This window comes from Dioscorea cayenensis, unplaced genomic scaffold (assembly GCF_009730915.1).
Source record: "Dioscorea cayenensis subsp. rotundata cultivar TDr96_F1 unplaced genomic scaffold, TDr96_F1_v2_PseudoChromosome.rev07_lg8_w22 25.fasta BLBR01000748.1, whole genome shotgun sequence".
NCBI classification, from domain to species: domain Eukaryota; kingdom Viridiplantae; phylum Streptophyta; class Magnoliopsida; order Dioscoreales; family Dioscoreaceae; genus Dioscorea; species Dioscorea cayenensis.
The window spans coordinates 1-17,342 of NW_024087139.1; the positions used below are offsets into that span (position 1 = coordinate 1).

General features: G+C 34.4%; 1 protein-coding gene and 1 pseudogene across 2 annotated transcripts; one reads left to right on the top strand and one right to left on the bottom strand.

The window, feature by feature from the left end:
• Positions 1 to 91: 91 nt before the first annotated feature.
• LOC120254930 lies at positions 92 to 9,311 on the top strand (annotated as a pseudogene).
• Positions 9,312 to 11,068: 1,757 nt separating this feature from the next.
• On the bottom strand, positions 11,069 to 17,060 carry LOC120254931 (SKP1-like protein 21). 2 transcript variants are annotated; one of them, XM_039262898.1, is made up of 11 exons: positions 16,843 to 17,060; positions 14,953 to 15,349; positions 14,461 to 14,685; positions 14,014 to 14,205; positions 13,828 to 13,938; positions 13,632 to 13,707; positions 12,548 to 12,654; positions 12,280 to 12,455; positions 11,871 to 12,004; positions 11,582 to 11,619; positions 11,069 to 11,510 (listed from the first exon to the last, which is right to left on the bottom strand). In XM_039262898.1, exons 2-10 carry the CDS (start codon positions 14,986 to 14,988, stop codon positions 11,612 to 11,614), a joined length of 1,065 nt encoding a protein of 354 aa, XP_039118832.1. In that variant the 5' UTR covers positions 14,989 to 15,349; positions 16,843 to 17,060; the 3' UTR covers positions 11,069 to 11,510; positions 11,582 to 11,611. The 2 variants fall into 2 exon arrangements, with proteins under 2 accessions (XP_039118832.1, XP_039118830.1); XM_039262896.1 differs by having other exon boundaries at positions 13,807 to 13,938.
• Between the last annotated feature and the right edge of the window lie 282 nt (positions 17,061 to 17,342).

The window sequence follows — 17,342 nt, forward strand, 5'->3', positions numbered from 1 at the left end:
GATTCAGTACCAATACGCTCAATGGCAGTGGTTTTTTTTTTTTAAACTTAAAATTTAATCTAAAAAGAAAAAAAAGGGTGCCCAAATAAGAATGGCAAGTAGCAACAGAGACAAGCACAGCTCTCCTCGTATATCCACTGTCTCACTCTACTCATCTGAAGAAAAAGTTGGTGGAAGGGGAGACCTTGATGCTCTTTCTCTTGCCTCTTGTTGTTGTTTCGATTTTTGGTGGAGCTGAAGGGTCTTTTTGGGGTTATTCCTTGCTTTGACCCTGTGGTATTGTTCTGGTTTTGTGTGGATTGAGGTGATATAGTTCATGAGGATGATGAGGCCCCAAACAGCCTGGTTGCTCTAACAATTTGTCTTGGTGAGGCTTTTTGTGCTCGTTTGTTGTTCTTTGAATTCAATGTTTGTTTTGGAGTACCGTCTAGGACTGAGTTTTTTTTGTTGTTATGTGTTGATTAGAATATTTTTGCTTATTCATTTTGTTGGTCGCGTTTGTTGATTCTGAAAATTTTTTACTGGTTTTTGTGAATTTCAATAGTTTTAGGGTTTACTTTGTCTTGAAAAGTTGTAAATGTATCTTCTTTATTTATGTATTTATTTATTTATTTTCGTCAGAGTGTGAAGTTGAATGTGTGTGTGAAATTAGAATTTTTTTTTTTTTAAAACCTAGTTTTGATTAGAGTTTTATTTAGTTTTGCTAGTCTTCACTAGTTCGACCCTTTTGCATTGTTGTTTGAGTTTGAGGCTAGAATTAAATCAAAGGAAACTTAGATGAAGCCCAATATGGAGTATTAGTGACCATTCAGATCTTCTTCTTGTTGCTTCTTGGTCTTTGATGGGGCTTGGAGTTGTTACTTTTGGGGTTGTTCTGTTGGTTTGCTCCTTGTAAGCAGGATTAAGAAAGTAGCTCATGAGAGTGAGAATGATGAAGTCCTTCAAACAGCCTCTTTTTTTTTTCTCTCTCTTTAACTTGAAATCTAATCCTTTTCTTAAAATTGATCAAAATTATCATGAACCTCGTGAGAAGGACATTTGAGTTCAATGTTTCAATCTTGGGCTTAATATGGTGGCTAATTTTGACTTGTCCCTGAGAATTTTGTGCTGTAATGAAGCCTCTTTGTGAAAATTTTCCTTCTTCTATCGCTATAAGCATCGTCTTGACATGAAATTATGAATTTTTTGCCACCTAAAGTCAGCGATTTATCTGATGGGATTATACGCCGATAGTGCAACTTTTGCTAGTTATAGTGGTGCTAGCGTTTGCCATAATGACTGTTACTCTTTTAGTGAAAAGTTCTCTGATTTTTGCTGAAATCAAAATCAAAATGCTGCTCATGCTGTTGTCAATTTTCAATTTATTTTGTTTCGTAACTTTGCATTAACTTTACCTCACAGTCCACTTGTGTGGTGCTGCTTAAAATGTTACTTGCAAGTTTTCTCTCACATTATCTCGATACTCATTAGGTAAAAGTGCAAACATGGATTGATACTGAGAAGACAGTGAGTTTGGTTGGTGCTGGTGCTAGATTTGGCTCTCCATTTATGGAATCTTCAAGAGAGGCATGCTTAATCGAACCCGTCTTTTTAATGGCGATCCTCCTGACTCTGCAGTCCACTCTTAGGAAAAGGTGTGCTTCTCTATTCTTTCTTGGTCATCAATGATATTCCAATGTGGTGCAAGTTCTTTCTTTTGATATTTTACCCATTTTTCAGCTTTCTGGAGAAGTCCTATTGGTACACCGGGGTAAATGCAAATTTACATCAAAAGCAAAAGTTGCAGAGGCTGCTGGTGCTTCTGCTATCCTTATCATAAATAACTGCAGAGGTACGTGTTTCCTGCTTGAAATTCATACGCCTTTAGAATCCCGAAAATCTTCAGTATTGGATATTTGTAATTTTTGAAGTCCCAGGCTACTGTATCTTCTTTTAATTCAATGCTGATATGGCTGAACTAGCTTTAAGTGTCTCTAGTTTATTATTTTATGTTGTGCAGGGGCTACGCTGTAAAATGGTCTCGTGATGCGCAATGAGACAGATCTCAATATAAATATACCTGCTGTTATGCTCCCTCAAGATGCTGGTGCGAGCCTGGAGAGTACTATCAAAAATGGTGTTGCAGGTGAGTTGTTTGTGTTCTTCTTGCCAAGGGCGCCTAGATTATTTTGCAGAGACGCATTTTCCTTCAAATATCTGTCACATCAAACTTGAAGTATGCCATCCTTTATTTTTTTAATAGATATTTTGCCACAGAAGCATATTGTTTCTAGCTTTATATGGTGAGCCTTTCTTGTGCCAAGTCAATTTGTATGTGGAAAGTCCACTTGGCTGCAACTATTGGCTTGAGCTTCCTTTGACTAGTTTCAAAGCTATGTGTACCTTGTTCCGCAATGCTGTCAAAAAGACTGCTTCCAGAATGCTGACTAGTGTCCTACCATTGTTTTCTCCCTCGATACTGGCTGTATATCCTTTAGTTGCATGTGCATTTGCCTTACATACTCTCCAGACCGTCCTCTACCTTTGTAAGGATGCAGAGGTGTTTCTGCATAGTTGTGCTAATGGCAGTCTGTACTATATTGTGTGCTTCTTATTGTGGTCAGCAGTGCCGGAAAGTGCTAGAGAAGCATCTACCGAACATGAGAAGCTGTTACAGGTGTTGATTTATTGAGAAGAGGATGTTTTCGTGAGGGCCTTATAGCATTCTGATTGGAAGAATGCCCTTTCGTATCTCACAGATGAAATAATTCTCAGGATGCTCCAGAAGAGTATGCTAAGATGGAAACCAGTGGCAGTGGTGTTTGTGGACATTCTTGCACCGCGTACTGCACCTCTATTTGTTGCGATTGCGCATGCTTTCCTGATCTTACTTTACAAACGCATGTCCTCGTGGTTTGTGGAGCTTTTGGTGATTCTATTTTGCATTGAGGAGTGAAAAGTGCGTTATCACCTTGTGTTTTTCTTTTGACACGCATGGATGTCTGTCCATTCTCATAACAATACCTAGTTATTTACATTCTAAATTGGTTAAAACAGAGTGCATACTGTTTTTTGGCACTGCAATCTGCTGTCAGTCTCACCGAGGAATATTTCCTTTCTGCAGTCATTAAAATGAGAAAAGTAGTGTTGAGCTACAATTTTGATCTGGCAAAAGATGTCTTGAAACACCATTTGACCAAAAGATAGGTGTTACATATCTGGTATCTATATATCCTGTAGATGGTATGGCAATCTTTGGTGTATTATTCGGTGACAAATATCACTCTTTGAGTGATTTGTCTGTAGAGTTCTTATGCTCTGGCCCAGTCACCCACTTGCTTCTGCATAGCTTTCTTCTTCTTATCTTTGGTCAGTCTGAGATTTGATTTCTTTGAGCTAACAAACTCTAATGTCAAGGTCACATGGTACCAAGTGATGTTTTCAAAGGGCAAAGACTCAAGAGGAATTTAGTGACTCTCGATAAGGGGCCTGGATTATTGCAAAGAGTTCGCTCTCACTTCGTGTTTCTGGCAAGATCGCTTGTTTCCTTAACATGCAATGTTGATGATCTATATTATTCTATCATTCAAATAACTGCTTATTCTTCATTCTTCCTTCAGGGCCTGCAAACTTGCTTGGTGGTTTTGTTGTCAAGGTATGCTAATTGTCTCTAATTCTTCTTCAAGCATGGATTTCTTTTAGTCTAGTTTGTTTCCAGAGGGAGACATGAAATCAACTAGCTGTAAATTAAGAGCCTGACATCCATTATTGAAATATTTATCGAGGTTCACTTGTATGTGGTTTTCCTTATTGTATTTCTTTGTCAAGCATTCTTTTCTTGCCATAGCTAACAGGTGGTCAATTATTGTGATATTTTATTAATCATGTTAATGTTCCCAGGTGGTTTAAACGCGCTGGAGAATCATTTCTCTCTTATTAAAGTAGCCCTTCTTTGGATGATGTACTCGCACCTTACTCTGCTGTTTCTCCCTTTCTACGTGACAGCATTTGCTGTCATTTGGGCATGTGTAGCGCGAATATCGATTTCTGGATAGGCCAAGATATATTGGTAAGATTGATGTGTTTGTGCTTTTTGCAGTGTTACACAAGTATCATGGTATGTTAGTGTGTTGAGCATCCTAATGAGCAGTACTTAATGAACACTTAAGATAGATTTCATGAGGTGTGCTTAATGAGGACTTCAAATAATGGCCACTTGGTGTGAATTAGGAGTCACACGCCCCCATTTCCATGGGTGTCAACGTGTGGACCTTAATTAAACTGATTAATCCTTGCATTTGGATTGCACACGTGAGACAGTTCAATATGTGAGTCACTAATTTGCAGAAAGTTTTGATGATCCCAAGTTCCTATTCTTATTTTCTTTTTGTGAAATAACTTCAAATCTAAATGTTTGCCTGCTGGTTTGATTTTGTATGTTCTCTCATTTGGTATCCTTCTATTTATAATCTGCCTTTTGAACTTTTTGAACCAGGGTATTGCATTGATTATTACAGTCCTCCAGATTGTTCATGTACCAAATCTCAAGGTAATATGCTATTTTCAGTTCATTAGTCACAAAACTGATAGCTGCAGTTATTGATGTAATATTCATGATGCAGGATTATACAATCACACATAAGGTTTTTAGGCTATCACACTCAGATGGTCGAGGTAATCAACTTTAAAAAAGAAGGCAATCACAATTCCTCAACAATAGCATAAAGATGATGAAAACTGTATTCTTCATTAACTGATTTCTTGAAAAGATTTATCTTACTCCTATAGAGATCCCAGGATACTTCACAATTCCAGCCGTTAAAAAATTTGAAATTATCAAACTACCCCCAACACTTAAATTCATAAAAGCACAATTTGACTCTTAGGCAATTTTTAAACCTAAACCATACCAAATAATAGTGTTGTACCATAATTTGACGATCTCTTTAGTTCAAAACAGTTTACTTTAACCAGTTAACAAGGAAGATACTTATCAAAATTATCAATTATTGAAAAATTGTGTAAAAATACATGTCCAATACAGCCATGGCCTTTTCTCCCATCTTGCCAAGAACTAGTGATGTTTCTATGATTAAAGAACCAAATCTGGCACATTGTCATGTTGAAAGTTTGTGCACTAATAGTAAATTGCTTGCTAAATCTAGGAGAATGTTCATGAAATCTTTTAATAAGTTGGATGCAGCTTTAGTAGTATCGACATGCATGCTATTACCTTGGTTTCATTTACAAGCTTTTTTTTTTACTGGAAATCTGCAATGGTTTTCGCTTGTCATTGACTTTGAATCTTGAGCCGCTTTTGCTCTTTTAGAAGGCTACCTTGGTTTTAACCTCATTGATTCTTTGTAGATGTAATATAATTTAATATCCTTCTCACAACACATCAAGTGGTAGTATCTCTTTCTCAGAATGATACATATCTCAATCATAGCCAAATGACCTGGTATATGTTACATCATGGCAAAATCACTCGTTAGAGTAGGATTATAATGTTAGTTGTTATATAGCAATTTTGTCTCGCCACTTGTTATATTTTACCCTAATTAATTAAGAAACAATGATATCTTTTGGTTGATTACACAAGCCCACACCAACCTTTCCCTTTTTGGTGAGTAGGTGGTTTGTGAGAAAGCTTATCATGTCCATTGTATTTCCATGGCTGTTCTTTGCATTTTCAGTATCTTATCAATGAATAATTCCAAGCTTTCTTTTTCTCAGTAATTGTTGTTTGTTTTATATCGAAATCGTTCTACAATTTGTGATTGTGGCTAAAAGCAAGGTAACATTAGATAGTAAATGAGTGATGATATTTTTACCGAATAGATTTACGGAATAAGTTTTTCGAATGACGTGGATACCCAACTTGTCATCCACGTAATTATTTTTTTTATATTAACTTCAAATTTGAACCTTAAAAATTTTTAAATACTTAAAATTTAATTATAAAACTATATCTAAAATCATAACCCAAATACTACAAAATCTATACCCTAAAAATCTAAAAATTTAAACCCTAAATAATAAATACTAAACCCTAAATCCTAAGCTCTAACCCCTAAAACCCTGAAAATCGTATGCTAAACTCTAAACAGAAATCACAGACCCCTAGGGGTTTGTGATTTCAGTTGAAAGGTTTAGGGAGGCTTTTCGGTTTATCATTTTACTATTATTTATCTTTTTACGATTAAATGTTTTAAATTTAGGATTTAGATAATAAAAGAAATTAAATTTTTCTAGATAAAGAAAAGAATGACATGAATCTTGACATGGATGCCAACTTGACATCCACATGCATTCATGGAAATCTATCGGTAAAAATATCATTACTCATAGTAAATACCTACCTGGTTTTGGTAATGTTTATGATTTGCCAAAAGATGTTGATCAAAGCATTGTTATCATGCAGGCAATAAGCAAAAAGAAAATTATGTTGCTTCTACACATTGTTATCTTCATTTTTAGTAACCTTATTAAGTTGCCAATTATAACATAAGCCAGAAAATAAAGCCATATGCAAAGTTGTGATAGCCTGCAAAATGAATAATATGGGATCTTTGTCTTCATAAGGATGAATATAACTAATTAAAACTTCAAAATTCCTTGGTGATGAGGAGATGTGTTATGCTTAGTGAATCATTTGGTGTAATTTTACATGTGCTAACTTCTTGAATTTTATCAGGTGGGTACTGTGCTTCTTAGTTGTGCCTTCCTGTATGACATCTTCTGGGTTTTTCTTTCAAAAAGGTGGTTCCATGAAAGTGTGATGATTGTGGTAAGTTTCATTTGAAATTTGCTTACAGGATGATGAAAAAAAAAAACTTTCCCTCGATAACCAACAGTATATAAAGAGAAAGTGCTGCTTGTTCTCTCTGCATAGGTTGCTCGAGGTGATAAAACTGGAGAGGATGTGCCTATGCTACTAAAAATCCCTCGAATGTTTGATCCATGGGGCGGTTACAGTATCATTGGTTTTGGAGACATCCTACTACCAGGCCTGTTGGTTGCCTTCTCTTTGAGGTTCAAACTCTATCTACTTCCTGTGAAGATTTCCCCATTTCCCTACTGCATGTTTTATTTCATAATATAAGCCTGTGCTTTATGTTCAATATCTCTGTTGTATGGATTATCCTTGCTGTGCATGAACTGAAAAGAGTTTAATCACTCAAACGGGATTTTTTTAGAAGATGAACTTCAACTAGTATTTGAAATATAGAATTGATTAATGGCTATTAGATAAGTAGACGTGCTAGCTCTATAGAGTTCCAGGTAAGCTTTTTTGTCAATTTAAGCCTGCACTCTGTACTGTCACAAACTATTACAAATCCCCTGTCACGTGTTCTGACCGTTTATTTTGATCATATTATTTTTTTCCTCTCTCTCTTTTTCTTCTTTTCTTTCAATGTGCTCAAGGAAATCTCTGAAGTGAACATGATCCCTTCATTTTATAATATATATATATATATATATATATATATATTGCCAATTTGCATTAAATAGGCGTTTAGCACAATACTCTTGTTTCTTATATCTAAATCCTAAACCCTAAAAATAATCACTTTTTATATGAAACTCTGTCTTCCATAATTATATATAACCCTGAGAATCATTTTCCATGTGCAGATAACTCCCCAAGTTAACAATATTTGAAGAATTTTCTGTGAATATTTGATATAGTTTGGACTCTTTTTCTGAAATTATTTACATGATTTAAGGAATGACATTTTTGTCCGCATGTGCAAAATGCAGATTTGGGATATGAAATTCTTAGGAATGTATTGAAACCTTAAAAACCTTTGTTTTTCTTCTCTTCCACAGCATGTGAGAAGAAAAGCGATAAAGTTTTTATTCTTTTTTATTTTTTTATTTTTCCCTTTCAAGCTTATGTCGGCGCATTTCGGTCATTTCACATCTTTGGTTAAAGCTAGCCCCTGATTGACCATGGCTCAAAGGGCCTAACTAACTGCAGGGATGCATTTGAAATAAAGGTGATTTAAGGGAGTTATACGCAATTATAAAAAAGGCATTATAGTTTCTCACAAACATGGTAGATTACAGTGAGTTATATGCAAAAAGCCTCACTCCAATTTTTTTCATGGAACTTATTTTCGTCATGTCATGAAGCAATTTCTGGAGTCTAATAATCAGGCTCTTGGTATAAGAGATTCTTAATTTCCATCCTTTTGTTATTCTAGTGGTTTTTTGAGTAAGTCTCATTCCATTCTTAAATGTAAGATACACATATGTATATATATTATATACATACATTGCATTGTTCTTTGGTATCCTTTAAATGCAATGGTTGGTCCCAATTGCAGTGGCATAGATACTATGCAGCTTTTTGTTTCCGCAGATATGATTTTTTGGCAAAGAAAAAACTTCGAAATGGCTACTTCTTATGGTCGATGACCGCCTATGGTGCTGGTAAGTGAACTTTAGCATTGGTTCTATAAAACAGCATCTATTAAAAATACAAAATAAGAGAACACAAGAAGCCTTATTGTCGTATCTGCTAAATTTTGGTCTGGCACTATGAATCACTGCAGGCTTGCTCGGCACATATCTTGCCTTGACTTTGATGGATGGCCATGGTCAGCCAGCCCTTCTTTACATTGTACCAATCATGCTAGGTATGTCACAACACATTTTCATTAAATAATAAATAGTTCAAACTTAACAAGCATGACTTCCATGATTGGTTGCCACTTGAACAATATATATAGATATAAAAGTGTGTTCATTTTGGTCCTTCAAAACTAAGTATGGTCATTTTAATCAAGGATTTAAAACTTATTAGGAATACAGTAAGTATGTAAGTAATGTTCAGAGGAAAAAGTGGGTATTTACGAGCATTATAATATGAGATATATTGTGATGGACATGGTGTTGTACTTCCATGCTTGTGCTTGTTTTTGTTTGTACAAAGACGCTAATCGTAGACGTCAAAGGGTGTGATTGCATTTCATTCTAAAATTTTTGCAGGCACACTGCTAATGATAGGGAAAAGAAGAGGCGAACTGAAAAATCTCTGGACCAGAGGAGAACCGGAAAGGGCATGCCCGCATATCCAATCAACTGAGTAAGCGCAGCTGGCTTCGATATATTTTGTACTATGCACAATATAAAACAGACTGTTATGAACCGTTTGACCTTGAATTATGTTCATCAAATTTTAGTATATTGTAAGAGTAATCATTGAGGGAGTTCAATAATTTGTGCTTGTTAATGTGTGTTGTTGTTATCTAAAACAAAGCAACATGATGATGTACATAGTCTATTATTATTTCAATGATCATATGAACTCTCAATTCTGCAAACAGGGGTTTGATGTAGCTTGTGTTATATACTCTCAATTAAAATATTTTACATTTTCTCATCCAATTAGTTGGCTTTTAGAGTAGTAATGATAGAAGTTGAGTGTTGTTGTACTGTTTTAAATAGAATATTGAATGTTGCGCTTATATATAATGAATAAAATCTCACTATTGAAATGCATTTGAAAATTTGCTCAATAGTCCAAGTTGTAACAATTCGTTTAAATGGTGAAATGGTTATGACAAAGTTATTTATTTACATCTCTTCTTCTTAATGTGTTTTTCCTTCTACCAAAACCCTAAAATAAATAAATAAATAAAAAAACCCCATGAAAGTAATTTCTTACTGTGATGGTTTTCACATCTCTTCTGTTAATGGGTTTTTTCTTCTACCAAAACCTAAAATAAATCAATAAAAATTACACCATAAAAATAATTTTCCCTAGTGACTCTATGGATATATATATATATATATATATATTTAAAGTAGTTGTATGATCTGTTTTGAGAGGATTTTAAAGAAGATTTTTAAGTTTTTTTTAAAAAAATTCTATTACATTTGTGCTTGTTTTGTTTGCATTTAATGCAATGGGAAATGTCTAATACTATTTATTTGTTTACATTAAATATTTCATTAAATATTTCAAATTATAATTATTAAAAATATATTTTTATTTTGTGAGAAAAGTATAAAAACCGTTTGTTGATTTGAGCTTAGTTATTAGAATCAGCTCAAATATAAAATTCTTTTAGGCTCTAGGTCAAGTAATGGTTCAATCTTCGAGTCATTTGAGTAGATTTTAAATCAATAAAATATTTTTAAATATTATTTTATAATTATGAACTATTTTTTAATTATATGATATGTAATATATATTTATATATAATATTCATTACTATTTGTTAATTATAACATAAATAATTTAAAAGAAAAAAAAGCACATTGTTAATTAATTTTTGTTTATATTAAGTATGGTATTAATGATTAAAAAAATTAATTGTACTTATTTGTTAGGGCCATAAATTATCACAAGATTTTTCAAAACTAAATATACCAATAGTTTCCATTATAAAGAGTTATTTAATTCCATTATAAAGAGTTATTTAATTATCATTTCCATTGCATGTCTATATACAATATTGACTAAAAATGCTTAAAATTATAAAAAAACCAATACAACGAAGAAATCCACCCAGTATATATACATTGATACATTTACAATATGGACAAACCACCACACACATCCACTATATTTATGTCTCAACTATGTATTTAAAAAAAAACTCTCAAACTCCCATACATTTTTTTAAATATGACAAACCATCACACACACATCCACCGTATTCCCGCATTCATCAAACCCTCAGCCCCCCTCCCGCATGAGTCGAATACGTCAACCACTCTACCTGTACATATCATATTTGTGCATATACCTTTTCAAGTATCATAATTGGATGCATATCCTTTTAAATCCCATCATTTACACACATAATCTTTGCTATCCACAGTACCACTATTTTCTTACCTTCCATGCCAAGAATGCTTCCCATATCATGCATGGTTTGAAATAGCTTCATCTAAAACAGTAATTTAATACTTCACAATTCATTAAGACACTTCTAATTAGTATTCCATTGATATTCCTTCTAAACCAGCTAAATCCTGAAGGTATATGTAAATATATCAAATACAAGGGGCCTATATTTAAAAAGTCCATACCAAACTCACCCAACATCCAACGCATGCACAACAGAGCTGATGCAGTAGGAAGAAAACCCCGAATGCATTATTGCAGATGTTTACAGCAAACTCTTACAACCCCTCTTCAACAACAACAAAAACAAAAAGTAAAAAAATGAAAATTATTGAGATAAGTACCCAACATTACTGTTGATGCTTGACCAGCTGAAATGGAGGAGATGCATTGAAAGAAACATAGTCCCCCAGGAAAACTTTCATATCTTCAATTGCACTTGGCTGGGGAAGCAAGTGCCTACCCAGCTGAACAAAAGTTTCACAAGAACCTCTATTCCAGATTGTAATGTTCTTATAGAAACACCTGAGCAGCTTACCGCACTCCTTGATATAACTGTCAGCGCGTTCGAGAGCATTCAACAGAGGAGGTGGTGGTTGGTAATGCAGTTACAAGGTTTTTCTCTGCGCCTGAATGCAATTTTGTTTTCCCAATCTCTGCGAAAGCCCTGCAGTCGATGGTATGTGAGCATTATATGAAGAACTTGTGAACATACAGAAACAAATTAACAGTTATTACCTCGAACAAGACTGCAGCAAAACGTGTCTCCTATTTATCTGAACCAACATAAAAAAGGGTCACAATTGATCAAATTGGATGATATGAAGTAAATCAAAGATATCAAAATTCAGAAATTATCAGCAAGTGCCCACATCACATGATAATATCCCTCAAAAAATGGAATAGATGATCAAAAAGAATGAAAAGGATTATGCACAAAAAAATTCTTCTTTAAAGGTAATGAACAAATATTGAATCCCTCTATAAGTTTAGAGATCAGTGATGAAAAGGAAAGCAACAACCACACCTGTGTATCTCCGAAGGGAACCATTTCCATTCATTAAGTTTGGGACAAATTTTCTCTCTTGGCCTAGAGAGAGAATTTCCTGCATCCTTTCAGGCCAATCAGAATTCAATCTCCGAGCAAAATCTTCAACCTCTCTACACCCATCAATGTAAACTTGAATAAATCAATGTTATTAAAGCATATAAACACAAGCTGGATCACAAGAGCAAATTTCTCTAGATGGTATATTCTCATCAAGTTCCTATGCAATTTAGGTTTTACAACATGTGAAAAAGTAAGAAAGCACAAAATCTAAAAATGACGGAGGATGTGCATGTATTGATGACAGCAATGCTCTTCTAAAATCTTTAAAGACCCCAATAATGCAGATCAATATTGTTCCAGATAAGCTCAAGTCCAGAAAACTCACTTATCAAGCCTTTCCTTCATCTCAGGGTCAAGCTCATCATCAATATCAGGATCCTCAAAGCTGATCTTCGAAGTCAAAGCATCTTCAGGACTTTCTTGTGTTTTTGGGTGTCTGCTTGGACTGTTGGATGAGCTGACATCAACCTCATGGGATAAGGTAGAATGATCCGGTGCATCCTAAAAGGTCAGTGCAATGTCTAAGTTAAATGCAGCTAAAAATTAAATAATCAGGAAATCAGTTTACCACTTTACCAAAATTACTAACAAACCTTTCTGTGAGTTTCATTGGTAGCATCTGCGGAAGAATCATTTGACTGATCTTTCCTCCTCCTATTCTTCTTTTTATTCTTGGCAGATCTTGCACCTTTTGAATCAGCTGGAAGCAGATTAGACAAGATATCAATTCAGCTTTTCCAAGACAAAAAAAAAGCTGCTAAATCAACTTAATTGACCACACTTTGAAACAGCGAAGGTCCACTACAAATTGAAGAGAACAAATACTGCTGTGTTATGCTCCCAGATTGCAGCATAAACAAAAAAGGCTCCCCTACACAATTTTCAGTTAATTATATTTGAAGCAAAGAGAACAAAACATGAGTCTTAAGCTAAATAGAATTAAAATTTAGGTAATTAACATGCAAATGTATAAATGACCATGGAATATCTCCTTCAGAGTTAGCAAGTACAGTAACATCAACAATTATGAAAAATACAAATTTGGCTTAAGCAGAAAGATAAAGCTGATAGTGAATGTAGCACTAATTTTCAATAGCATACAAGGTCAGCTAAAACAAGCACTTTTGGTTTGCACATAAAAAAGAGAACTATTGTGAAAATCCATATAAAGATTGATGACAAAAAGTACTAAATCAGCTTACACGCTAAATTGTATTCACTTCAACAAAAGACCAGGAATTTTCAAGGAGTCATCACTCTGACTCTATTGCCTTCTCAAAGAAGGAGTATGGATGGAAGGAGAAGAGTACTAGGAAAGTGAATTATATTTGCCACAAATTTGTGTAGTATGTGAAGTAGCATGCACTAATGTGCCTTTTGTTTTGTAATGAAGATTAGAAAGTCAAATGAAACTACCCAAACACAGACAGCAGTTAAAAGATCTAGAACAACTCTAAATTTAAGTTAACTCAGATTTATTAAAATTCCACAAAATGCCTCACTCTGCTAAAAGACCTAGCACAGATCCCTTATAATAATTAGAATTCTTGAAGTTGTAACTGAAAAACATAGAGAGGAAAAATAATGTATTATGGAAAAACATGTAACAAAATCCAATCCTATTGCCAAAATCAGAAAAGCAATCAAGAAAGTGAAGCCAGAGTTACTTGAACATACCCTGATGACCACCATTTATGAAAGATAGAAGATCATCAACTGAACGATCATCCACCCTCTCTTCAACTTCCACATCCTGAAACAATGGTACGCTTTTCAGCAGTCAATCAAATAAGGAATTCAATTTTCAAGGCCAATAAAAGCTTCTTGATTAAGAAACATCTAGCTGAATTACAATTTTAAATATACAGGTAACCTGCAACTTTTGACGCTCCTTCAGTTCTTTCCTTTTCTTGGCATAAAGTCGATTCAATAATCGAATCCGTGGATCATCAGTTGGATTCTTCAATGGTTCTAATTTCTCCTCCTAATAAATGGAAGAAGGGGAATTATCAGACTTTCAATGAGCAAAGTGAGGTTTCCAGAATCATGTGACAACTACCTCAGTGAGGTCATCAGGCAAATGAAAAGTCTCCCGTATCTCCTCAGGAGTTTTTCCTTCTATCATGCGTGCAAGGGCACGGCTAGTGAGATCAACCAAAGGCCTCAACTGGAGGCTGTCAGCAGCAGAAGTCAGCTCACATAATTGCTTTGTGTCTATCTTGACAAACTTCTCATCAAAGGATTTCCTTTCCTAGACAAAAGGAGAAATTATTAGACAAACCACCAAAAAGTAGATACATTCAACTGAATTAACCTTGCATGTGCATAATCTCTGTTGCAAGATGTTCAATTTTGAAAATTAATTCCAACAAGCAATCATAATTTGTCAGCACAGAAAAAACAAAGCCTGCAAAATTGTATTAAATTTCTAACCCTATCATGCACTCTTACATGGAAACTACAAAATTAAATCTGATGGCAACAGATCGATTGAAGGGAGTGATACCTTGTTGGAACGACCAGGAACTTGATGAAACCTGCAATAGTCTAGGATCAAACTAAGGGAGGATGGATTTACTCTTGGTGGCAGGGAGATCGGATAGTTCTTCGAAGATCCCATGCCTGTTTGAGCAATCTCTCGACAAATCATGGGGCAGAACATGGCAACCTCCTCTTCTATTTGCTGCAAGGACCCATCACCCATTTGCAACCAAATAAATGATTTCAAAGCCTGTGAAAATAAAAGACATATATATAATAATTTTATAAATCTCTTATAAATACTGAGGTGCAGGATATCTGCTTCCCACTACAATTTCCATACGAAAGATGAGTGTCAGATAATATGTGAGTGTATAGCTAATAATTACAAAATCAGTTAGCACTTATGACAATATGGCCAAGTAATAACAGAACATGAAAACAAATTAATTTGAAGTCGTAACCTACAAGAGATATGAAATTAGTGTAGTGAACAGCATGGAAATATTCACCATACCTCAGGTTTAATAATTGCCATTGCGCTTTCTGACATTTGTTTAGTTATCTATGCAGAAAGCAATAGAAAACTGGGATGAAGTCAAAACACAAATCCTCCGATTACACTATCCTATATTAGGAAAATAGACAAACAGAAAAATAAAAAAAAATAAAAAAAGCAAAAGCCAAAGAGCGCTGGTTATTGAGCAGCTAGCAACTCTTCACAGAAACAACCCATGATTGAAGATTTACAAATCCGAGCAGCAAATCTTTCATCATTTCTAACCATCCCAAGCTGATAATTAGCAGAAACAAAATTGGGAGAGTACGATATAGCATGACTCCCAGTTGCAGATTAACAGACTTGAAAGTTGTCAAATATGTGATCAGCCAAATTAGGGAAACCGACAGATCGCCTGAAATTTAATCAGAAATTACAGGACATTAATCTCCAACTCACATTTGTATAACAAAATGGTAAATGCAAGGTAATACAATAAGAACCAAGGTTAAGAAATCCAATATCAAAGCTGTTGCAATCGCCACCAAAAAATACCAAATATGGCTGTAGCACAAATGCAAGGCAAACACAAGTATTATAGAAGAAACTCTTGATCTGTAACTACAATATATCTCTCTTACCGAAAATAAAAAGCACCGCATATTTCAAGTATTACACTGCCAACTTTATAATAAAACATGCAAACTACCATTTGTTAAAGGATAATACACTTATTAATAACTTTGATTGAAAATAAAGGGTGATATTTAGTCATTTATTTGTAAAACATAACCTACCCATGACAAAAAATATTAATATAGAGGTCTCCGTCATACCATAATAATTACTTATAATCATAACCACCTAACTCTACCCCCAAAACTTGGCAGTAATAGCCTATGTTGGATAAGGGTAATTTAAGAAATGTAATTTGGACAAGCATACAGGAAACCTTCTAGTAAAATTTTAATTTTGATTGGATAATGAATAGAGGCAAGTGTTGACTGGTATAGGTAATCACCGTTCAATAAAGGTAACATGACCAAACAAATTTTAAATTTGTTTTAACACAACTTTCGCACTGCAGTAAAACAAGACTGAATGTGGGTTGTCGTTAACGTAAACGCCAAATGGCCAAAGCATTACAAGTCTGGCAAGCAGAAATGCATTATGATTATACTAATGGCTAAGTGATACCATGTTCTCTACTTCTCTTCATGCACAATACCTTTGAAATTCCAGCGTTAAGATCCCTACCTTTCCATTTTTTTTAATCCCATCCACAAGCAAACACTATATAACAGTACACATGATTAAAAAAGAGACTTAACCAAAACCATACCAATATCCAACTAGGTAAATGAAAAGAAAAACCACAGGCTGAAGTACATAACAGCACAGTAGTTCAAATAAGATGAAGAATGCTACAAAGAAAAACAAATTGCCAAGTTTCACATACTAGAATAAGAATCAGTTCGAATTTTCACATTAATATCCAGTACGGTGACAACAAAATTGTAGTCCAAAAATTTCTTATCTAGCAGTGTTTCTCCTGAAATGCAAAAAGCTCAAGTAGGAATTGCTATAATAAAAAATAACAAACAAAAAACTGGATGTCCACAATATTGGCATAAAAAAGCTTATAAAAAAGCATCAAGCATGCTACTTTATCAGCAAATTCGCATCTTTATAACAAAAAAAAAACAAGATACCAAACCCTAAAGCCCTTAAGATCCAAATGACATCTCCGCCTATCCAACAAAATTCACAAACAAGCACACAACCCAGACCATTCATAATTTTTATATATATATATATATAAAAAGAAAAGAACACCACGTATCCACAAATCAGAGATAGAAAACCAATAAATGCAAGAAAAAGAGCGAAGGAAGGGTCTTGGAATACCTGAAACCCAAACAACGGTGCTAGGATTCGATTGAGAGAATGGCGAAGGGCTAATGGTGAGGAGAAAGGGGAGAGAAACATCAAAGGATAACGAAATGGGGATAAGGAGAGAGTGAAATCGGGGAAAAGAGAGGGATGGAATGGAGAGGGATTGGGATTGCTAGGGTTTTCGTCGTGAGATTTGGGCGGGGTGGTCGAGCGGCTCTCTCTCTCTCTATATATATATGGGCCGGGCCTATTTCGGCGATTCTCAGATAACTGAGGAAATTGGGCTTGAACTATTTATGGGGATGAGTACTCGTTTGATTGATAAATCCTGGAAAATAAAATAAATATATATATCTAAATCATTTATTTTAAAAATAATTAAAATATCAAACAGTTGTTCAATGAGATTTACACTTACAATATGACTATTGTGCAATAAATATATAAACAAATTTTTAGGATGGTTTTAGAATTAAGACAAAAAGAGATTTTATACGTTGATACTCCCTAAA

Bases quoted from the DNA above. Each gene is read 5' to 3' on its own strand.
- LOC120254931 (XM_039262896.1), bottom strand. From the start codon at position 14,988: ATGTCAGAAAGCGCAATGGCAATTATTAAACCTGAG. The intron at 14,686-14,952 runs GTATGGTGAATA...TTATTTTCACAG, and splicing joins TGGCAATTATTAAACCTGAG to GCTTTGAAATCATTTATTTG. The intron at 12,005-12,279 runs GTGAGTTTTCTG...TGATGGGTGTAG, and splicing joins ATGAAGGAAAGGCTTGATAA to AGAGGTTGAAGATTTTGCTC.